At 50.8% G+C, this 16,843-nt stretch overlaps 1 protein-coding gene across 1 annotated transcript in view; it reads right to left on the reverse strand.

The window, feature by feature from the left end:
* Positions 1 to 16,843, reverse strand: part of THBS4 (thrombospondin 4) — a 40,757-nt gene that overhangs the window by 5,132 nt on the left and 18,782 nt on the right. Inside the window, exons 4-16 of the mRNA XM_040622141.1 lie at positions 16,674 to 16,782; positions 16,211 to 16,293; positions 15,814 to 15,865; positions 15,391 to 15,602; positions 13,783 to 13,920; positions 11,422 to 11,490; positions 9,568 to 9,720; positions 6,683 to 6,787; positions 6,046 to 6,153; positions 5,632 to 5,791; positions 3,730 to 3,848; positions 2,805 to 2,857; positions 166 to 359 (exon numbers count right to left, since the gene is read on the reverse strand). Of these exons, the coding sequence (XP_040478075.1) occupies positions 166 to 359; positions 2,805 to 2,857; positions 3,730 to 3,848; positions 5,632 to 5,791; positions 6,046 to 6,153; positions 6,683 to 6,787; positions 9,568 to 9,720; positions 11,422 to 11,490; positions 13,783 to 13,920; positions 15,391 to 15,602; positions 15,814 to 15,865; positions 16,211 to 16,293; positions 16,674 to 16,782 (1,555 nt within the window). The remainder of the gene's footprint in view (positions 1 to 165; positions 360 to 2,804; positions 2,858 to 3,729; positions 3,849 to 5,631; positions 5,792 to 6,045; positions 6,154 to 6,682; positions 6,788 to 9,567; positions 9,721 to 11,421; positions 11,491 to 13,782; positions 13,921 to 15,390; positions 15,603 to 15,813; positions 15,866 to 16,210; positions 16,294 to 16,673; positions 16,783 to 16,843) is intronic.

Consider the following 16,843-nt stretch of genomic DNA (forward strand, 5'->3'; position numbering starts at 1 on the left):
TGCAAAGCAGCTCTTCTCTGCAGAGTAAGAGAACGGGGTCTACCAGCCGTCTGCTGTCCACACAAGCTGTGGCTGCTCAGAGAAGCCCTGGGAGAGACGTGCCACAGTATGCCTGGCCGAAGGGAGTTTGGGGGTCCCACACAGCCCTAGGCTGAGCTCACTTACTGTTGCTATCCTCCTGGGCTGGGTTGGGGACCAGCCGGCAGTTGTCCGGTCCAGGGGGCACCAGGTCTGGGATGCCATCGTTGTCATCGTCATCATCACACTCGTCACCAATCCCATCCTTATCAGTGTCCAGCTGGGCACTGTTAATGACTGTGGGGCAGTTGTCTGTGCTGTCCTGGTGCCCATCTCCATCACTGTGGGAGAAAGAAGAGGTGATGTGTGGCACTGGTGAGCAGAGAACAGGGGTAAGAAACAGAGCTGGGGTTTGGGGGCTTGTCTTGTCAAACCCATATGTCTTCAGACAAGGCTGCCCTCTGGGCCTCACAGACCATTTTCCTACTTCCTCATCTTGTTGAAACAAATAGATCATACTACTCAAGAAGATAAAAGGTGATTTTGTGATCAGATGCTCCTATCAGACCCCAGGGACTACGGTCGCCACCACTACCACCACCACCCAGAGAACGTACAAAGGGAACAAAGTGTGAAGGGCAGTGGAGCCCGGCTGTTCAGTGTGAATCCAGGCTCAGCGTCCTCATCTGTAAAATGGGCATAACAGAGCCTACCTCATAGGGCTGTTACAAAGATTAAATGCTTACGTGATGAGAACTTCGCATATTACATCTGAATATATGATAAAGCATCTCTACGTGCTGGCTGCTGGGAAGCCCTGCAGTGTTTCCTAGTCCTCCTCCCATTCCCTGGCCAGCAGACCCAAGAAGGATCAGATGTGAATGCCGCAGGGAGAACGGCAGAGAGAAGAGGGCCGCCCCTTTCCGAGAGGGTAGCTTGGAGTCTGGGCTCACTCCTGCTCTCAAGCACTTCTCAGAACCCTCATTCTCTGCCCCCGTGACAAGTCTTTTTCCAGGCCTAGTGGCCGCCCAAGGAGGAGACTGCCCTGTCCCCAGAGGTTTCCCTGAGTTGACAGAGGCCTCCCATGACTGCTCTGAATCTGAGTGGATGCACCTTCCACCCTCCTCCCATGGCCTGTCCCAGGCAGGGGTAGGACGGGGGAGGGAAGTCAGAGACCAGTCCATGCCTTTCAGACCAGAGGGGTCCCACCTGGCCAAGCAGAGGACGCACGGCTCCAACAGCGCCATGCCTGTGCCTGCAGCAGGGCTGGTTTCTAAATCCCAAAATGGAGCTATTTCCATTCGCAGCCATTCTATACAGCCTTGAACATTTCTATGCAAAACAAGCAGTTCCTGTCCTCCTCCCCAAGGTTCAAGTTTGTGGGAATTAAAATGGAGCAGAATGAGTCATGTATTTTAGGCGAATATCTAGAGGCTGACAGGGCTGGGTATTTCAGAGATTCCTTGGATGGCAGTCAGCGCAAGAGGACCCGCAACAGGGAACATTCTTGATGTCCGCCACTTAGGGGGTTTCAAGGTACCCGTCCCACCTTCCCCGCCGAAATGGCGACCTCCTAGGTCAGACGCTCTTGCTGCCTTGCCTCTCCTCATGCTGTGGTAACACTATCACAGCCGGTTGGCTGCCGGTCACCTGAGGGCCAGCCTTCCGCCGGAGCCTTACCTACGTTCTCTTTCATTTTACCCGAACCTGCAAGGTACATTGCATTCTCTCTGCTTTGCAGAGCAAGAACTTGAGAATGCAATCGAGAAGTACACTGAAGTTCACTTGGCTCGCGTGGGCTCAGGCCTCAAGGACACTGAGCACAGGGACTGAGATGGGGCTTTCTAGGAGCTGTCCTCGCACAGGGTGCGGCTCAGGAACCACGGTCTGGAGGGCAACCTGAGAGAGGAGGTTGGGAAGGGAGGCCCTGTTTCCTCCTGTCTGCCTCCCCGAGTCCCTTCCCTCGCGCAGCCCCGTCCCACTGCCTAAGCGTTCCTGCTGCAGATGAAAGGGGACCGAGCCTCGGACCACAGGCGCCTCCGGGGGGGGGGGGGGGTGCACTTGTCTACGTTCCTGGTGACGTTCCCACAGCAGCTGATCTGGCCCCGGGTTAACACAGGACTCCCTCCATGGGGGGCTAGGAGGGTTGACAAAACTGATTTGCCCAGAACAATACCACCAAATAACGGGCACAGAATGAAAGAATTCCAAGGACACTGAAATCACAGTGATCCCTCAGCAAACTGACAGCTTTGTTTTGGGATCATGGTGAAGCTTTCCGGAGCTGAAGGAATATAGTAATACAAGAGCTAAAGCTATGGAGTGCCTCTCTCTGCGTCAGGGAAACTCATGTGCACTCTGTCAATTCACGCAGTCCTCACGGCAGACCTGTGAGCTGGATGCCCTTGTCCTCTCCGTTTTTCCGGTGAGGCTTCTGAGGCAGAGTCTGGTGACCCGCTCACGATTAGTTTGTAAGCGAAGGAGCTGGGACGTGTGTCCAGCTGCGTCACCCAGACCCCAGCTCGGAAGCACGAGGCTCCGCCGCCTCTCCAGTAATAGACTCTCACTTGCTAGAGCGCCTCCTGGCCCCTCTGGACACTGTCACCTGGCTACAGAGAACTTTCAAGGACGTGATGACCCTGACCAGAGGCAGGGCTACTGTCCCACCAGTAGCTCAATCTATTCAGAGAGATCCCGAAGCAAGGTAGCAGCAGAAAGCGCTGAGAGCTAAAATGGTCTCTGGATTTTTCATATGGCCCTAACGCAGCTGGGAAAATGTGCCATACCTGTCCTGATTGGTGTCACAGGAGTCCCCGACCAGATCGTTATCCACATCAGACTGCAAAGAGAACAGAACATGTTATTATTTATCCCTGGGCCTTCACGCACAGAATGTTCTAGAGAAGGCAGACCTGGCCCATCATCACTGCATCTCAGGAATTATTTCTCTGGAATTGGGTTGGTGCAGAACTGCAAAAGGACAACACCATATTGGTGTAGGCACAATGCTGAATTGTCAAAAAAGCCTTCCAAAATATCAAACCACATGGCTGGGCTGCCTACACACCAGATGAGCTGACTGGAGAGGGCGCCGGGGCAGGATGGTGGCAGGTGGAGACGTGGAACTCTGGCACGGGTCGGAGGGGAGCCAGCCAAAGGCCTGGGGACGAGGCAAACTGATTTTGCTTTGCCTCTGCATGTTGGAATTGGGCCAGAATGGGAGTGAGTCACAGAGGGCAACAATGACGCCCCTCTCACAGGGCTTTAAAAATACATGACACATCCCATCCAATTATCCAGACAGGAAGGAGGAGTGAGAGGGAAACAACCCGTCGCTGACTGAACGGCATCTGAAGCGTCCGTGCACAGGCCGTGTAGGGTTTGGGGGCTAAAAGGACACAAGGCTCCCAGTGGTTAGCCGCCACGTTGCATGTTCGTCTCACCAAAAACAACTGGTTTTGGGCGACATTAAACTCCTGCTCCTCACCTCACAGCCAATGTGCAGCCTGTGCGATCCACCCAGACGGCCTCAAGCCCCCGGAGCTGTCTTCCCAGAAGCTCCAGGCCTAAGTGTGCAGTGCGGCCACCTCTGCTCCAGGAGGCACACGGCAACAGCAGGGAGCTGAGCCGGCGTCTCTAAGACACTTGTCATAAAGACTTCGTGCACACGGAAGCTCAGCCTAGAGTCCGAATCCCCCGAATGCTACTCACCTGGTTAGGGTTGCTGACATCAGGACAACTGTCACAGACATCCCCCACGCCATCCCCATCCTTGTCCCATTGGTCACGATTGGGAACTTTTGGGCAGTTGTCCAGAATGTTTTTTACTCCTACAAGAAAGGAACACTTCCCCGAGTCAGGTGAACATCGCAGAGAGGCTTAGAACACAGACTTCTGGGTGCTAAGAGACCAGGCCTGTACCCAGGTACGCGGGGAGTGACTTGTACCCGGGCCATCGTCCCAGAGCCACAACCTTTCTCGGCAGTTATCTGCGCGTAATCTCAAAGGATGGATTCTGGGAGACTTACAAATGAATGGTGACCTGAGGCCTTTCTCCACGGAGTTTTAAGCTGTCCAAGACGTCAAGGGCTATCACTGCAACCAGATGAGGAGGTCATGAGGGCGAGGTGGGCTGACCCGAGAGAGGGACCTTGTGGGGGTGTGAACAAAGACTGGGACTGGAGGGCGGGGGCAGGGGCGTGCTGAGCCTGGCCCACCGTGCCCGTCCCCTCTCAGCTTTTGTCTCATCATGTCCTCTCATACCAGCAGCTTGCCATCAGTCATGGCGGGAGTGCTATTTCTATCACCGAAACTAGCAAATGCTACAACTTGGGGCTTGTTTCCTTGAGCTGGTTTGCCAGCATACCACTGGATCTGGCCATCAGTCAGGCTTGTAGAAGATAGGAGTGGGGTGTGTGTGGGGTGTGTGTGTGTGTGGTGGGTGGCTGGGTGGAGGGGAGGGGGTACATTTCTGGAAAGATTTTCCTTCAAGGCCCTTGTGATATGAGATGTTTCTCAGGAACTATCAGATCCAGTCTATACTTTGAGGATAGTCATGTATGTGTTATGAAAGCGATACAGAAACAAATGTCCTTCAGGGGTCCCGGGTGGCTCAATTGGTAAAGTGGCTGACTCTTGATTTCGGCTCAGGTCATGATTTCAGGGTCTTGAGATCAAGCCCCATGTGAAGCTCAGTGGGGACTTGCTTGAGATTCTCTCTCTCCGTCTCCCCCTTGCCACCCCCTCACTCTCTCTCTCTCTTTCAAATAAATAAATAAATCTTAAAAAAACCCCAAACATGTCCTTCTTCACACCCCGAGAGGCTCCAGCGCTCAAGCTGTGCTCTGGGGGGTGCCGTTCACACAGCGCCCACTCGAAGGCCCCGTCAGTGGTGCCAGGCGCTGGGCAGTGCAGCTGTCCTGCCTCCAGCCTCCTTCCAGAATAGGCAGGGCATGCACACGTCTCCCAGGAGACGCCCAATCCCCCGCAGGAGGAGCCAAACCCGGCCGCAGCCTGCGACCCTGTCGAGGCCCCTCATTCTGCTCTCCGCTTCCAGGACTCTTAGGCATGGAAAAGAGGCTGGTTTGGGTGGTGGGCAAAGATACACTCNTTCTGGGAAGACAGAGGCCCTACAAAGACACAGCCCTGACAAGACACTGCTTGAAGTAATTCTTACAAAGTTTCTGGCTGTGACGTAGAGGTCCAGAAACACCCAGTGTTATTAAATAGGGGAGTGGGTTATGGAGTCTCCTTCCATGGAAACAGGTGGGCCAGGGGCCCCTGGGTGGCTCAGTTGGTTAAGTGTCTGACTCTTGATTTTTGGCTCAGGTCATGATCTCAGGCTTGTGAGATCAAGCCCCAAGTCCGGCTCTGTACTGGGTGTGGAACCTGTTTAAGATTCTCTCTCTCCCTCTCCCTGTCCCCACCTCCTTGTCTTTAAAAAAAAAAAAAAAAGAAAAGAAAAAAAGAAACAGGTGGGCCAGACATAGGCCGAGGAGAACCACTCAAGTGTGGGAGGCCTTCCGAGGTAGCAGTTCCATTTCTGCTCCTAACAGACAAAAAGGGCAAAAGGACAAATGAGTCCCAAATAAAAGCAAAGCGAGACAAGCTGACCGTCTCCGTCCATGTCGTCATCACAGGCATCTCCTTTTCCATCCCCATCGGTGTCTTTCTGGTCATTATTCAGGACATTCCGGCAGTTATCACAGGCGTCCCCAAAGATATCTTTGTCGCTGTTCCTTTGGTCCACGTTGTGAGTCAGGACACAGTTATCCTAAAGCATCGGAAGACCAAACGTCTACTCAGACTCTACTTACCCTCCTCGGTTGCTGGCCCTGGGTGGGCGCCAGCCAGCCTCCACCCGCACGCGCATGCCCCATCAGCGCTCAGGGTAAAGTCACAATGCCACGGCATCGCAGGCATGGAAACGAACACTCGGGGTGACTCATATAACAGGTAACTTCACGGGCTCTCTTCCACCATCCCTGGGACGTGGCACCTCCCAGGCCCTCCCGGCAGAGCAAGCACCTGTTCATTGACGATCCCATCTCCGTCGGCATCCTCGTCACAGGCGTCCCCAATGCCGTCTCTGTCTGCATCCTCCTGGCCAGAGTTTGGCACGTACTTGCAGTTGTCCTAGGGAGAAGCAACAGAGCTCAGAGAGGCATCCATGTCGGACTCTTTTTCAATTTTAGTAACGCATAATTGACAAAACGAATATATTTGAAGCGTACGTGTCACGGATTCCCACCGTTAACACGTCCAGCTCCTCACATGTTGACCTTTTTTTTTCTGCAAACATTAAAGTTCTGCCCTTTCAGTGAATTTCAATTAGATTGTACTGTGTTATCAGCCAAAGTCACCATGTTGTACATGAGATCCTCAGACCTTATTCATCTTATCACTGAAAGTCTGTACCCTTTTATCCACTTCTCCCTATTTCCCCCGCCCCCATCTACCTCTGTCTTAGGTCAGAAAGGATTTCCGATCTCAAGTCTGATGGCAGCCGCCTGACTTCATCGTGGATGGCTGTTTTGCAACGTGTGAGATACAGCTGCTTGAAAAATGCCATTTTCCATGGAGCCCACAGAATCTCTCCCCCAGAGAACACAGGGCTCTGGAAAGCCACGGTGGGTGTAGTTTTTCCCCCGTGTGCCCTTCTTACCTTCTTGCAGTTCCTGGCAGAGCACGGCAGTTCTTCGTCGGGGTAACTGTCGATGTCCACGTCCCTCCCGCAGATATAGCCGTCGCCAGCCCAGCCGACGCCGCACTGTGAAGGCAAAGCCCAGCACGCACTTGGAGAGCTGAGCCTGGTCGGGGGGGGGGCGGGGAGGGGGCGACTGACAGGGGCCTCCGCTCTGAACCTCTGAATCCTTGCTCCCGTGTGCATGTCCCCAGAGGGAGGGCCCAGAGCGACACAGCGTTGACAGGATTTTAAAACTATTATTTTTTGATTAGTCTAATGAATCAAAAGGTACAAAGGGACAGAGTGGAAACTCCTTCCCATTCCTGGTCCCTTGGCTCAGGCAATCCATTCTTCTGTATCCTTTAAGAAATACGCCACGCACAGACAGGCAAATACATTCTTTTTCTTCTTTTGTCTTTTGACACAATTGAGAACACAGCATCATACCTTGGAGCTCTTTCCATACCCCTCACGTAGAGCCAGGCCATTCTTTCTGATGGTCACAGGTGCGTCCTACGTAAAGTGGTACACGTGTGCCTCCACGAATTCAACCAGTCCTTTACTGGTGGGTGTCTGGTTTGTAAAACACTTTTCTACTGCATACAATGCTAAAACAAGGAAGTCTAGGACATTTGTCCTTCTGCGCCCGTACTGGTTTCTCGGTGTGGAAAGCTTGCTTCAAAGGGTCGTTGTAATTTTGAGTTACTGTTGCAATGTTCTCCGTGTGACTATCTAATGTCCTCTCAGCAGAAACGAACGTGTGTGGCTTTTTAACATTTTCCTTATCATTCTTCAACTACAGTCCTAGCTCTGAATTTAACAGTCTTCTAGATCCGTTCCCACCAAAAGAATAACCTTCCAGGGTGCTTTACCTCTATTCATGCCCTTTCAACAGAGAAAGATTCCCCCAGGTGCACGGTTGGGTCTGCAAGTTCTCTTCGTCCCTGGAAAAGTCTACCCAAGTATCCTGCCACCACCAGCCATGGACTTCACTGCCAGCATAATAGGCATTAACAGTTATTCTATATCAGACTGTATTACCATTGTCTCCAATCGGCACAATGACCCTGCAAGGTCGTTGTTTTCCCATTGTACCAGAGACAACTAGGCTCTCAAGCAAGGGTCACCGGCAAATCAGAGAGAAGAGAAATGCTTCCCTACGTGGTGCCCTGGGCATGAGGTGGGACCTGGGAGCTCAGCCCAGGAGCAGGATAGACACCTGCAGAGGGGGCAAGTAGGACAGCAGGAACACAGAGGAAGAGGACCTGGAAAAGAGGAGGGAACCAGAAAGGCAGGGAGGGGGCAGAGAGTCTGAGGAACAGAAGCAGGGCCAAGGGAAAAGAAACTCTCCATGAATAAACGTTAAATTTCCTGGCCTTGCTAATCAAAATAAGGTGATTGAAGACCAGTGACTTCCTAAGCGGCAGCCTGCCTGCTCTCAATCACCCAGGCTCTCCTGCAACCAGAGATTTAGAAGGCAGGAGGCCAAAGACGCCCCTCCCTTACGGGCCCCTATTTCCGCTCAATTGCTTCGGCGGGCCTTCAGAAGGCCTGGAAAGCTCAGCCATGGGGTATGGTTCTTGACTCATTTTAATGAAGAAAAAATTTCCTCTAGGAACAAATACATTTTTAATGAGCCATTTTCTGGCAGATTAAATTATTTTAGTAGTCACACCAAGTATATTAATCCTTTCCCATCTGTCGTTGTGCCTTATTACAAATTCAAAAACATATTAAGAGCCCCATCACCCACCATCCCAGGGAAGTCATTAATTTGTTCACACAAAATCAGGATTTACACATAGATTTACCCTTGCCTCTCAATGGTAATAAACATGCCCAGGCAACAGGAATTAGGAAAGTCGTGGGGTTTTCCCCTCCGACCTAGCTTGCTCCTTCATCAGGACCTTGTCACGGACTATCTGTGCTGCTAGAGAGAACGGACGCTATTAAATTTAACTTCTTTCTGATTCTTCTCGTTTTCCCTATTTGAAAAGCGATATGCTCACTGTAGAAAATTTTGCAAGCGTAACGTTAAAGAAGTCTAAGTTTGAGGTAGAAAGAAGGATCAGGTGATCACTGTGAACCCGCAAATCCCAGGATCGGAAGGGCCACCTGCCAGGGCCTGGCTCACTGCGAAGGAAGGAAGGAGAAGACGAGCAGCTGAAGTGGCTGCTGTCTCAGCATCTCCAGGCCCTGAGCACCCCAGAGCCCGGGATTTGGGAGTGGATGGCAGGCCTGGGCCTTCTTCTTCACCTCTGGCCCACCACACACTGCCTGGCATGAGACCGGGGTCAGCCTGTGACCGTCCCGCGCTCTTGCCAGCCGCCGCCTCCCCAGATTGGCTCCGGGTTGGGACACAGAGACGAAGAACAGTGAGCACCCCCTGAGCCATTCCGGAATCCAGGTGCGGGTGGACTCGGAGTAGTGCCGCCGGCCCCCTCCTGCTCACCAGGGGACACGGGCTCTCTGGGCGTGTCTGACAGCTGAACCACCTCACTGCACACAGCCGTGGGTCCAAAGCTACACGCGGAAGGGAGGGAAGGAGGCGCCTTCCCTTCTTGCTGCCCACTTCTTGGCCCTTCGCAGAGGGTGCCTGGGAGGGGGGGCTCCCCCGCGGATGTGCCCGCGGACATGGTGTCGACCCCGGCCAAGAGGGAGAGAGAAGGCAGCTGCTGTGAGAGGGACTTGAGGCTGCTCCCCAGGAGCTCAGTGAGCCCTGTTCCTATCACACTCTGCATTTATCTCCTTGGGAATGTTTTCACTTTTGAGTCCTTTTCACCGGGAAGCAAGGAGAACCGGAGGATGGGAGGTATTTAAAACGGAAGAGGAAAACATGGTGAGGCGGGTGACGAGCAACTCACCACACACGTCACGTCACCCTGCCTCTCTTCGATGCACTGCGCGTTCACGCTGCAAGGATTCAGCTCAGGGTTTCTGCAGCTTCTTTCGGTTTTGCATCCCCTCGTCTGATCACCCGTGTACCCTGGTTTGCAGGGCCCACAGCGGTAAGATCCCTGCAGGGAGCAAAGATCGGACGGTGAGCCGGCGGCTCAAAACTGCGGGCAAAGCTCCCGCGATCGTGTTCACTTTCCTATGTACCCGACGATGCCGAGACGACGTGACCCCCGTGCCTGCCTCTCCACGTACGTGTCCATCTCATAAAATTGTGGGAACCCGGAGGAAGACACCGCCAGCCTGGAAGCTGCAGCGAGCTGCGCAGACATGAGGCTAGAACAAACCACTGTCACTGGCCTGCCAGCTCCAGTGTGAGGACAAAGGGGGGAAAGGCCTGATGGTGCCGGGGAAGCTCTGGGAGGTGGAGTGAGAATTTATTCTGGGGACAAGGGAGGTGGTGTGATTGAAAAGCAGGTTAGGGGGAAAAAAGGGCTTTTTTAAAACCATTCCTTTGGCTTTTTTACAACTGAGTGACAGAGAACAGGTGCACAGAGAAATGTCAGTGGCCCTGCCCCAAGTATTCTCGGTGAGCGAGGCAGCCATGGAGGTGGCCTGGCAAATGAGCTCTCAGCGCCACGGCAACGGCACCGCCAGGCCAGCCACGACTTCATGGTTTCTTTAAACAGCTTGACTGAGATCAAATTTACATCGCATGAAAGACACCGTGTGAAACCTACAGTTCAACGATCTGGGTCACTGACAAACTCCTACTTGCCACATCATAAGGGTGTCCTTCAGTGGTCCTTCTTGGTCTATGAGCCTCACTGGACTGCTCCGTGGGGCCACTTCTTGCCTTTTCTCTGCTCCTGCTCTTTCACCTCTGCCCCTTCTTGAGGTTCTCTGCAGTTCTACTTTCTAGAAAGTTCCACTGTCTAGTTTCCTTCCCCGAGGGTGGCTTTAGTGATTCCCTTTATGTCAGTGTCTCCCAAATCTATACCTGCACCCTAGGTAAGACAGCCCTGGGGAGAAGCAAAGAAGCAACAATCCCCACCGGCTTCAAGGCAGCAGACTGTGTGAACGAGAACACGGGCTCTGCGGCCAGACTGGAAGCCTTAGGAGATGCGTGGCCCCGGCCCCATCACTTTTCCGTAGCCCAGTGTCTTCAACTGTAAAATGGGAATCACTGTGCCTATTGACAAAGTGATTGTGAGGATTCAAATACGTGACTTGTTATTTATAAAATGTTTTTACATTCAAGGCAACTAGGAACCTAGAGGCGGAATAACTTTCCCAGGGACGTCAAGTTGGAAGCCGCCATTCCAAAATGGAATCAGTGGCTCTCTTGTGGACAGTTTACTGGGATACGAAACCATATCTAAATATATACATTTTAGGCCCCCTCAAAGGCTAAGCATTTTAATACAAATGACTTTTGAAAAGACTTCTACAAATCATGAATACTATTTGGGGATTGTGTCATCACCAATAAAATGCATCTTCTGAACCAGATACACTCAGAAGCTCTTCACATTTTTAAAATACAAGAACGATGTTTTATTCAATAAATATTTTTCTGAAAGCCCAACATGGCAATTTTGGTTAAGGTCTGCCACTTATAAAATTTTTCTTATATAAAAATTACTTATCAAATTACTCTTACATGAAAAAACTCTTTTTCAACATAAACTTTTATCTTCATTTGCCAATCAAATATATTGTGCCCATCTGTTCTATGTGTGTTTTGGGGTTATGATTCATAAACATGCACTTGTTTGAATAACTGATCTGCTTTGATAACATCATCCATAAAAAATGCTTACCAAAGTGTTAATACAGATAGAATTGAGAACACATGCTCCGTTTCGACACTCATCAATGTCGGTGCAGACCTAGGGCAGAGAAGTGTAAAGACATACTCAGTTTAAGAAGAAGTGCAAATAAATTTTGCTTTGTTTTGCTAGCTTTGTGTGAAGGCATGGAATTTCAGGTACGATGCTAACAGGAGCGTCACTTCCGCCACCTCCTTGCATTTGTACGGATCTGTACTCCAACTAATTTTAAGTGATAGTTGCCAACCTGGTATTTCAAGTTGTTCAGAAAACACAGCTGGTATGGTTAATCTGTGCTACAACCTTTTTACTCAGGAAGATTCTTCTCTATCCTGCTTGGTACTCCATGGACTTCTATCTGAAGATTTCTAGCTTTCTTCAATTCTGGAGAATTCTCAGCTTCCTCCTGCTCCTACTCTTTCAATTCTTTGGAACCACTATTAAACCAATATTAGACTTTCTCATTCATCTCTTCTTTTGACCCTTAACCTCCTTCTTGTTCATATTTTCCACATCTTTCTCTGTGCTGCATTCCGGATGACTTCCCTACATCCATCTCCATTCTCTACGTTCTCTGACAGCTGTCTTGCCCGTCTGTTGAGTTTTGTGGGTTTGTCTGTTGGTTGGTTTTAAGCGGGCTCCACGCCCAGTGTGGAGCCCAACCCGGAACTTGAACTCACGACCCTGAGATGAAGACCTGAGCTGAGATCAAGAGTCGGATGCTTACCCGATGGAGGCACTCAGACGCCCCCCTCACCCACTGAGTTTCAAATGTCAATGATGACATTTTTCAGTGAATAAATTTAACTTGGCTATTTTTCAGAGTTGCCCTTTTTTTTTTCTCATGTTGTCCTATTTTTTAGTTATGGTATCTATTCCTTCCTTTTTCTCTTTATCCCTTCGAATTGTTCTGTAGGCATCATGTTTCCTCATGATAGCTTCTTAAGCAAATCACCATTTCTGTTTGTGAACCTATCTTTGGTGGCTCCGTTTTCCCATGTTCCACTGGCAGTGAGTTTCAGACTCTTCCCAGGTGGTATGGTGTTGGCATTAGCCAGGGCCCTGGGGGTTTTACTGCTCCGGGGCTAGTTCTTCATTACTGTTCCGGCCTGTACTCCCACATTACACGAGTAAGGCAGATGTGGAGCTGCTGACAGTGTGTGGTAGGGACCTGGGGCTCTGATTTGTTGTGGGCAGCTTTCCTTTTTGTCAACCATGTCCCAGAGAGGACATCCAGCTTTCTTGTCACTAGTGGGGGCTAGCAGTTTTCTTATCTCCTCCTCATGGGTAGGGTAGCTCTTTGAGGCTCAGGTCTTTAGGAAGGGGTGTTGGGTCTTTCTCAAGGTCCGCATAGGTGCTCAAACCCCAGATCCCCACTCCCAGGGGACACCCAGCCCCCACCTCCTGTGAGCATGAATTTGTTGAGCTGTGGCAAGATGGCTCCCTTCTACTTCAGTTCAGCCCACCACACTTCTGGAAATCTGACTAGCTCACATAAAGCACCAGTTATTTCCTCTGTCTCTTTTCCTTGGTTTCGTCTTGGAGGTTTTGTCTTTAGAGGAGAGAGAGAAAAACTCTGGGTCATTACTCTAATAGCTTCTTGTCACTCCTGTGTCCAGCTTGCCCTTTTTTCTAGTCTAAAAAAGGATGCCCTCTAGAATCCTTCCATAGGTGGCTAGAAAATCATGAACCCCTGCCCTTCTTCAAACCTAATAATTTCCCTAAGGTAGTAAAATATATTTATAGACCAACCATTTTTAAGGGCTGAAAGCATCAAAAAGAGTTTCACAGTCAGTCAGTTAAATAATGGCCAGGATATAGTAGTACATTTGGAAATAAATGAAGACTGTCACAAAGTGCTCGAGTGCTTTATGGCGATTTATAGCTTACATAGGAAGAAGGGCGGTTTCCTCAGGGCATTACTTCTACTCTTGAAATCCTCTCATCTCTGAAACAGCTTCTTATCAGCAACAGTGACTCTATAAAAGTGACCTAATTTTTCAAAGCTTTTATTTGTTTCCCTGATTCTCAAGTTATTCTGCAGGACAAAACGTTCAGTGGCTCACAGAAGAGGCCTGAAATCACACCACATACTTAGGGTTACCCCACTCACTGTTTTCCTAGCGATACTCTGTTATCCTGATTTAACAGCTTCCTCCCTACTAGACATTATGAACATATATGCTCAGAAATGAGTCGGAAAGCGTCCTCATTTGCCCTCGGGGCACCGTGACGTTCCGCGTGGCATTGGCTGTTCAAAGAGTAGTTATAATGAAAGAGGTGGGCGCAAACCAAAGTTTTTTGGTTGGTAATTCAGATTTAAAAAATAAATAGACCATCACTTCAGCCCACCTGCTTGTTTGACTTGGCAAAACTGATGCCGACACCCTGTACTATGGGGCCGGTGAAGCCCACGGGGCAGGCCTCGCACCGGAAGCCGGGAGCCAAGTTCACACAGCGCACGCCTGGGTAGCAGGGATGGTATTTGCACTGGAAAGGAAGACAGAACAAAACAAAACCAAAGTCTTAAGCCACACAGGGAAAACACAAACTTTCATTCATCTATTCAGACGTGCTTGTTTACTCAACTCTCCATTTGTCGGTGACCAAAATGGTAAAAGGAAAGAAAAGCTTCTCGTTTTATAGTTACCCACAGAATCCCAGACACACACAGTCGCCTTTTGGTGGGGTTTGCTCTATCACAGAATGACGGCACAGCCGAGTGAGAAGGTCCTTCATGACCACCAGTCTACCTCCCAGTGTCAATTCCCTGGTATTCTACCTTGTAATTTAAAAATCACCATGACAGGACAGTGCTCCTGGACTGCTTGTCACCTGGCTGTTAGAGGACTCCAAACACACTACTGAACCACCTTCGCAAATGAAGAGGTCCAGAGAAGACTCAGCCAGGGTACTTGTGTTTCTGGTAAGACGTGGTCTGTCAGGGTCTGGGCCTGCCTTTATGCCCTATCAAGTCAGTGGCTTTCCAAAGCTCTCGGAGCCTAGGAGACTGGTTCTTTTTTTTTTTAACCACTTCAACTAATGTAAAAAACATGACCACTTCCTGCACTTTCAAAAGGAGGAAAATTCCAGCTCACAGATAGAATCCAGATGTAGTTCTATGAAACACGCACGATGGTTCTCCAATAGAGGGTTTACTACAGACCATCTTAATTGCTTACTACCCGAGGAAGTAATTAGCTGAGTGCTACCATGAGCCTGCAGGAGCTGTGGGTGTGTCTGTGTGTCTGTGTGTGCATACGCACGCACACCTAAACTCCTTGCACGCACCTTGCCCCCTTCTTTCTCCTTCTAGCCCTCCTCTGGCCTGGGGGGAAGGGAAAGGCATATTCTGGTGGTCGTCTTGCTACCTATGTGAACACTCCTTTGGGACCGGACTAAGGACGGGCTAACCACGCCCTCGGACCAGCCTCCTGCAGAGGCTTTGCAAGCCGGCCGAACAACCTGTGTTCGCCGTATGTGTCTTCCTTCAGAACTTTGATACTTACGGGTTATAGGACCTCCTCCACGGGTCTTGTGGGTTTAAGATCCCCCTCTGCATTTCCAATTTAGGAAGGCTGAAGAAATTAGTTGCAAGCCCTGAAATATACCCTAACACAGATCTTCCCCCTCCCACATACGTAGAAGGGTAGAAAAATCAAAACTAATGCTGACTGCATTGGAGAAATAAATTGGTGTTGGAGTACAAATGTCAGCACGGTAGCAGCACGGCCCAGGTGACAGCTGGAGACAGAGACGGGGGATATAACGAACGCAGCCACAGCACTGTGTGCCTCCTTCGTGCCCCTGCTCGTGGTCACTTGTGCTCTCTAAGGGCTCATGACGGTGTAGTTTTTATGTCACCTGGAGGACACCCCGAGTCACCCCTTAGTCATCCACCTGGCTACAGGGTGTCCAAGATACTTAGGGATCCCCTACCCCATCGAGTTGAACTCTTACCTCGTCGATATCAGAACAGGTGATTCCGTTTCCGGTGTAGCCGTCAGGGCAGGGCCCACACTGGAAGCCGTCTCTGGTGTCCGTACACCGGACGCCGCGGAAGCAGGAGTTGGAATCACAGCGGCGCACAGGGGGCGTCGGGGACGTCGCGGGCGCTGGGGGTGCCGGGGGCACCAGTGTGTTTGCGGTTGGAGACTGAAAGCTGAGTGGACCTAGAGAAAAACAACAGTCCATAGACTTAGTGACCACCAGAGAAACACAGCTGATACAAAATGAAACCTGGTTTCCCAACGAGCTCCCCCTTCCCTCCAACTCTGCCAGTCGCCCAGAAACCACGGTCCAAGTAGCGTCCCCCCAGGCCCTTCGTCCATCCTCACCTGCCCGTCCAACTCAGAACGAAGCAGTTACTGGAACAGCACTTACCGCAAGCCTGGCACTCCGCTACAGTGTTTCGCAAAAATGTCGTTTCCTTGACCTTTAGAAATGGGAAGGGAAAAACAAGATGGAAAAGGAGGATCTGATACATAATCCAGGAATGAAAGAATTCACGTGTAGCAATCTAAGTAAACACTTCTCAGGGGGGCGCAAAGGTAGCCCTCGACGGCACCCTCTCTGCTCGGAGCCGTGGTGTTTATCCCACCTCTGTCCCCTATCTCCAGAGCCCTCCTAACAGACCCCCAGGGTGGTGGGCACATGGGGCCACCTGAGGTCTGCCTCCTGGCCCGTCTCCCCGCCTCTGCAGCCCCTGCAGCCCCACGAGCTCGTACGATGAGCTCTCTGGCAGGACTGGGGTTTTCTGATGCGGTGTCCTCGTCGTTACCTGCTGTCTCAGAAGATCCTTCACCTCTCCCAGTAGCTGGTTCAGTTGTGTCATTTGCCCCAAGAACTGCCGATTAAAGTCTCCTGTAGCAACAGCAAAAGGCAAGGAGCATTCAGCCACTAACAGACGCTCCTACGGCGGCTCAAAAACAAATGATTTCCCGGAGAACCATCATGACAAATACCTAGGGTACAGGAATTTAACTTGGGGGTAATTCGTCTAATTCACCTAAAACACGATAACGATGCTGCTGGCTGTTAGCCCAAATTCCGAGTTATAAAAATAAAAGTGCAATGGAGATATTTCTTGTCCTGGACTTTGGTACAAGAGCCTGATTTCTGTAGACACATCCTATTGGGGTGCTCTGCCGAAGTCCACCTTTCAGTGATGGGACCCAGTGCCCTCGGGGGCTGAGGCTTTATCTGGATGGATGGAGGTGTGCCGACTGCCCAAGAGCCCACACCTGTGCTTGTGGTGGCCAGGGGCTCACTCTGCTGCAGGAAGCAGTCTTGCAGGCTGGCCACCTGGAACAGCGAGCCTCTCACCACCAGCTTCAGCTCTTCCAAGTAGTCCTGGAAGAAATCACATTCATACCACACATTGCTGACACTGCCCAAAAGCCAACGTGCTTGC

The sequence above is a fragment of the Ursus maritimus genome, unplaced genomic scaffold (assembly GCF_017311325.1).
Source record: "Ursus maritimus isolate PB19 unplaced genomic scaffold, ASM1731132v1 scaffold_5, whole genome shotgun sequence".
In the NCBI taxonomy this organism is placed as follows: Eukaryota; Metazoa; Chordata; class Mammalia; order Carnivora; family Ursidae; genus Ursus; species Ursus maritimus.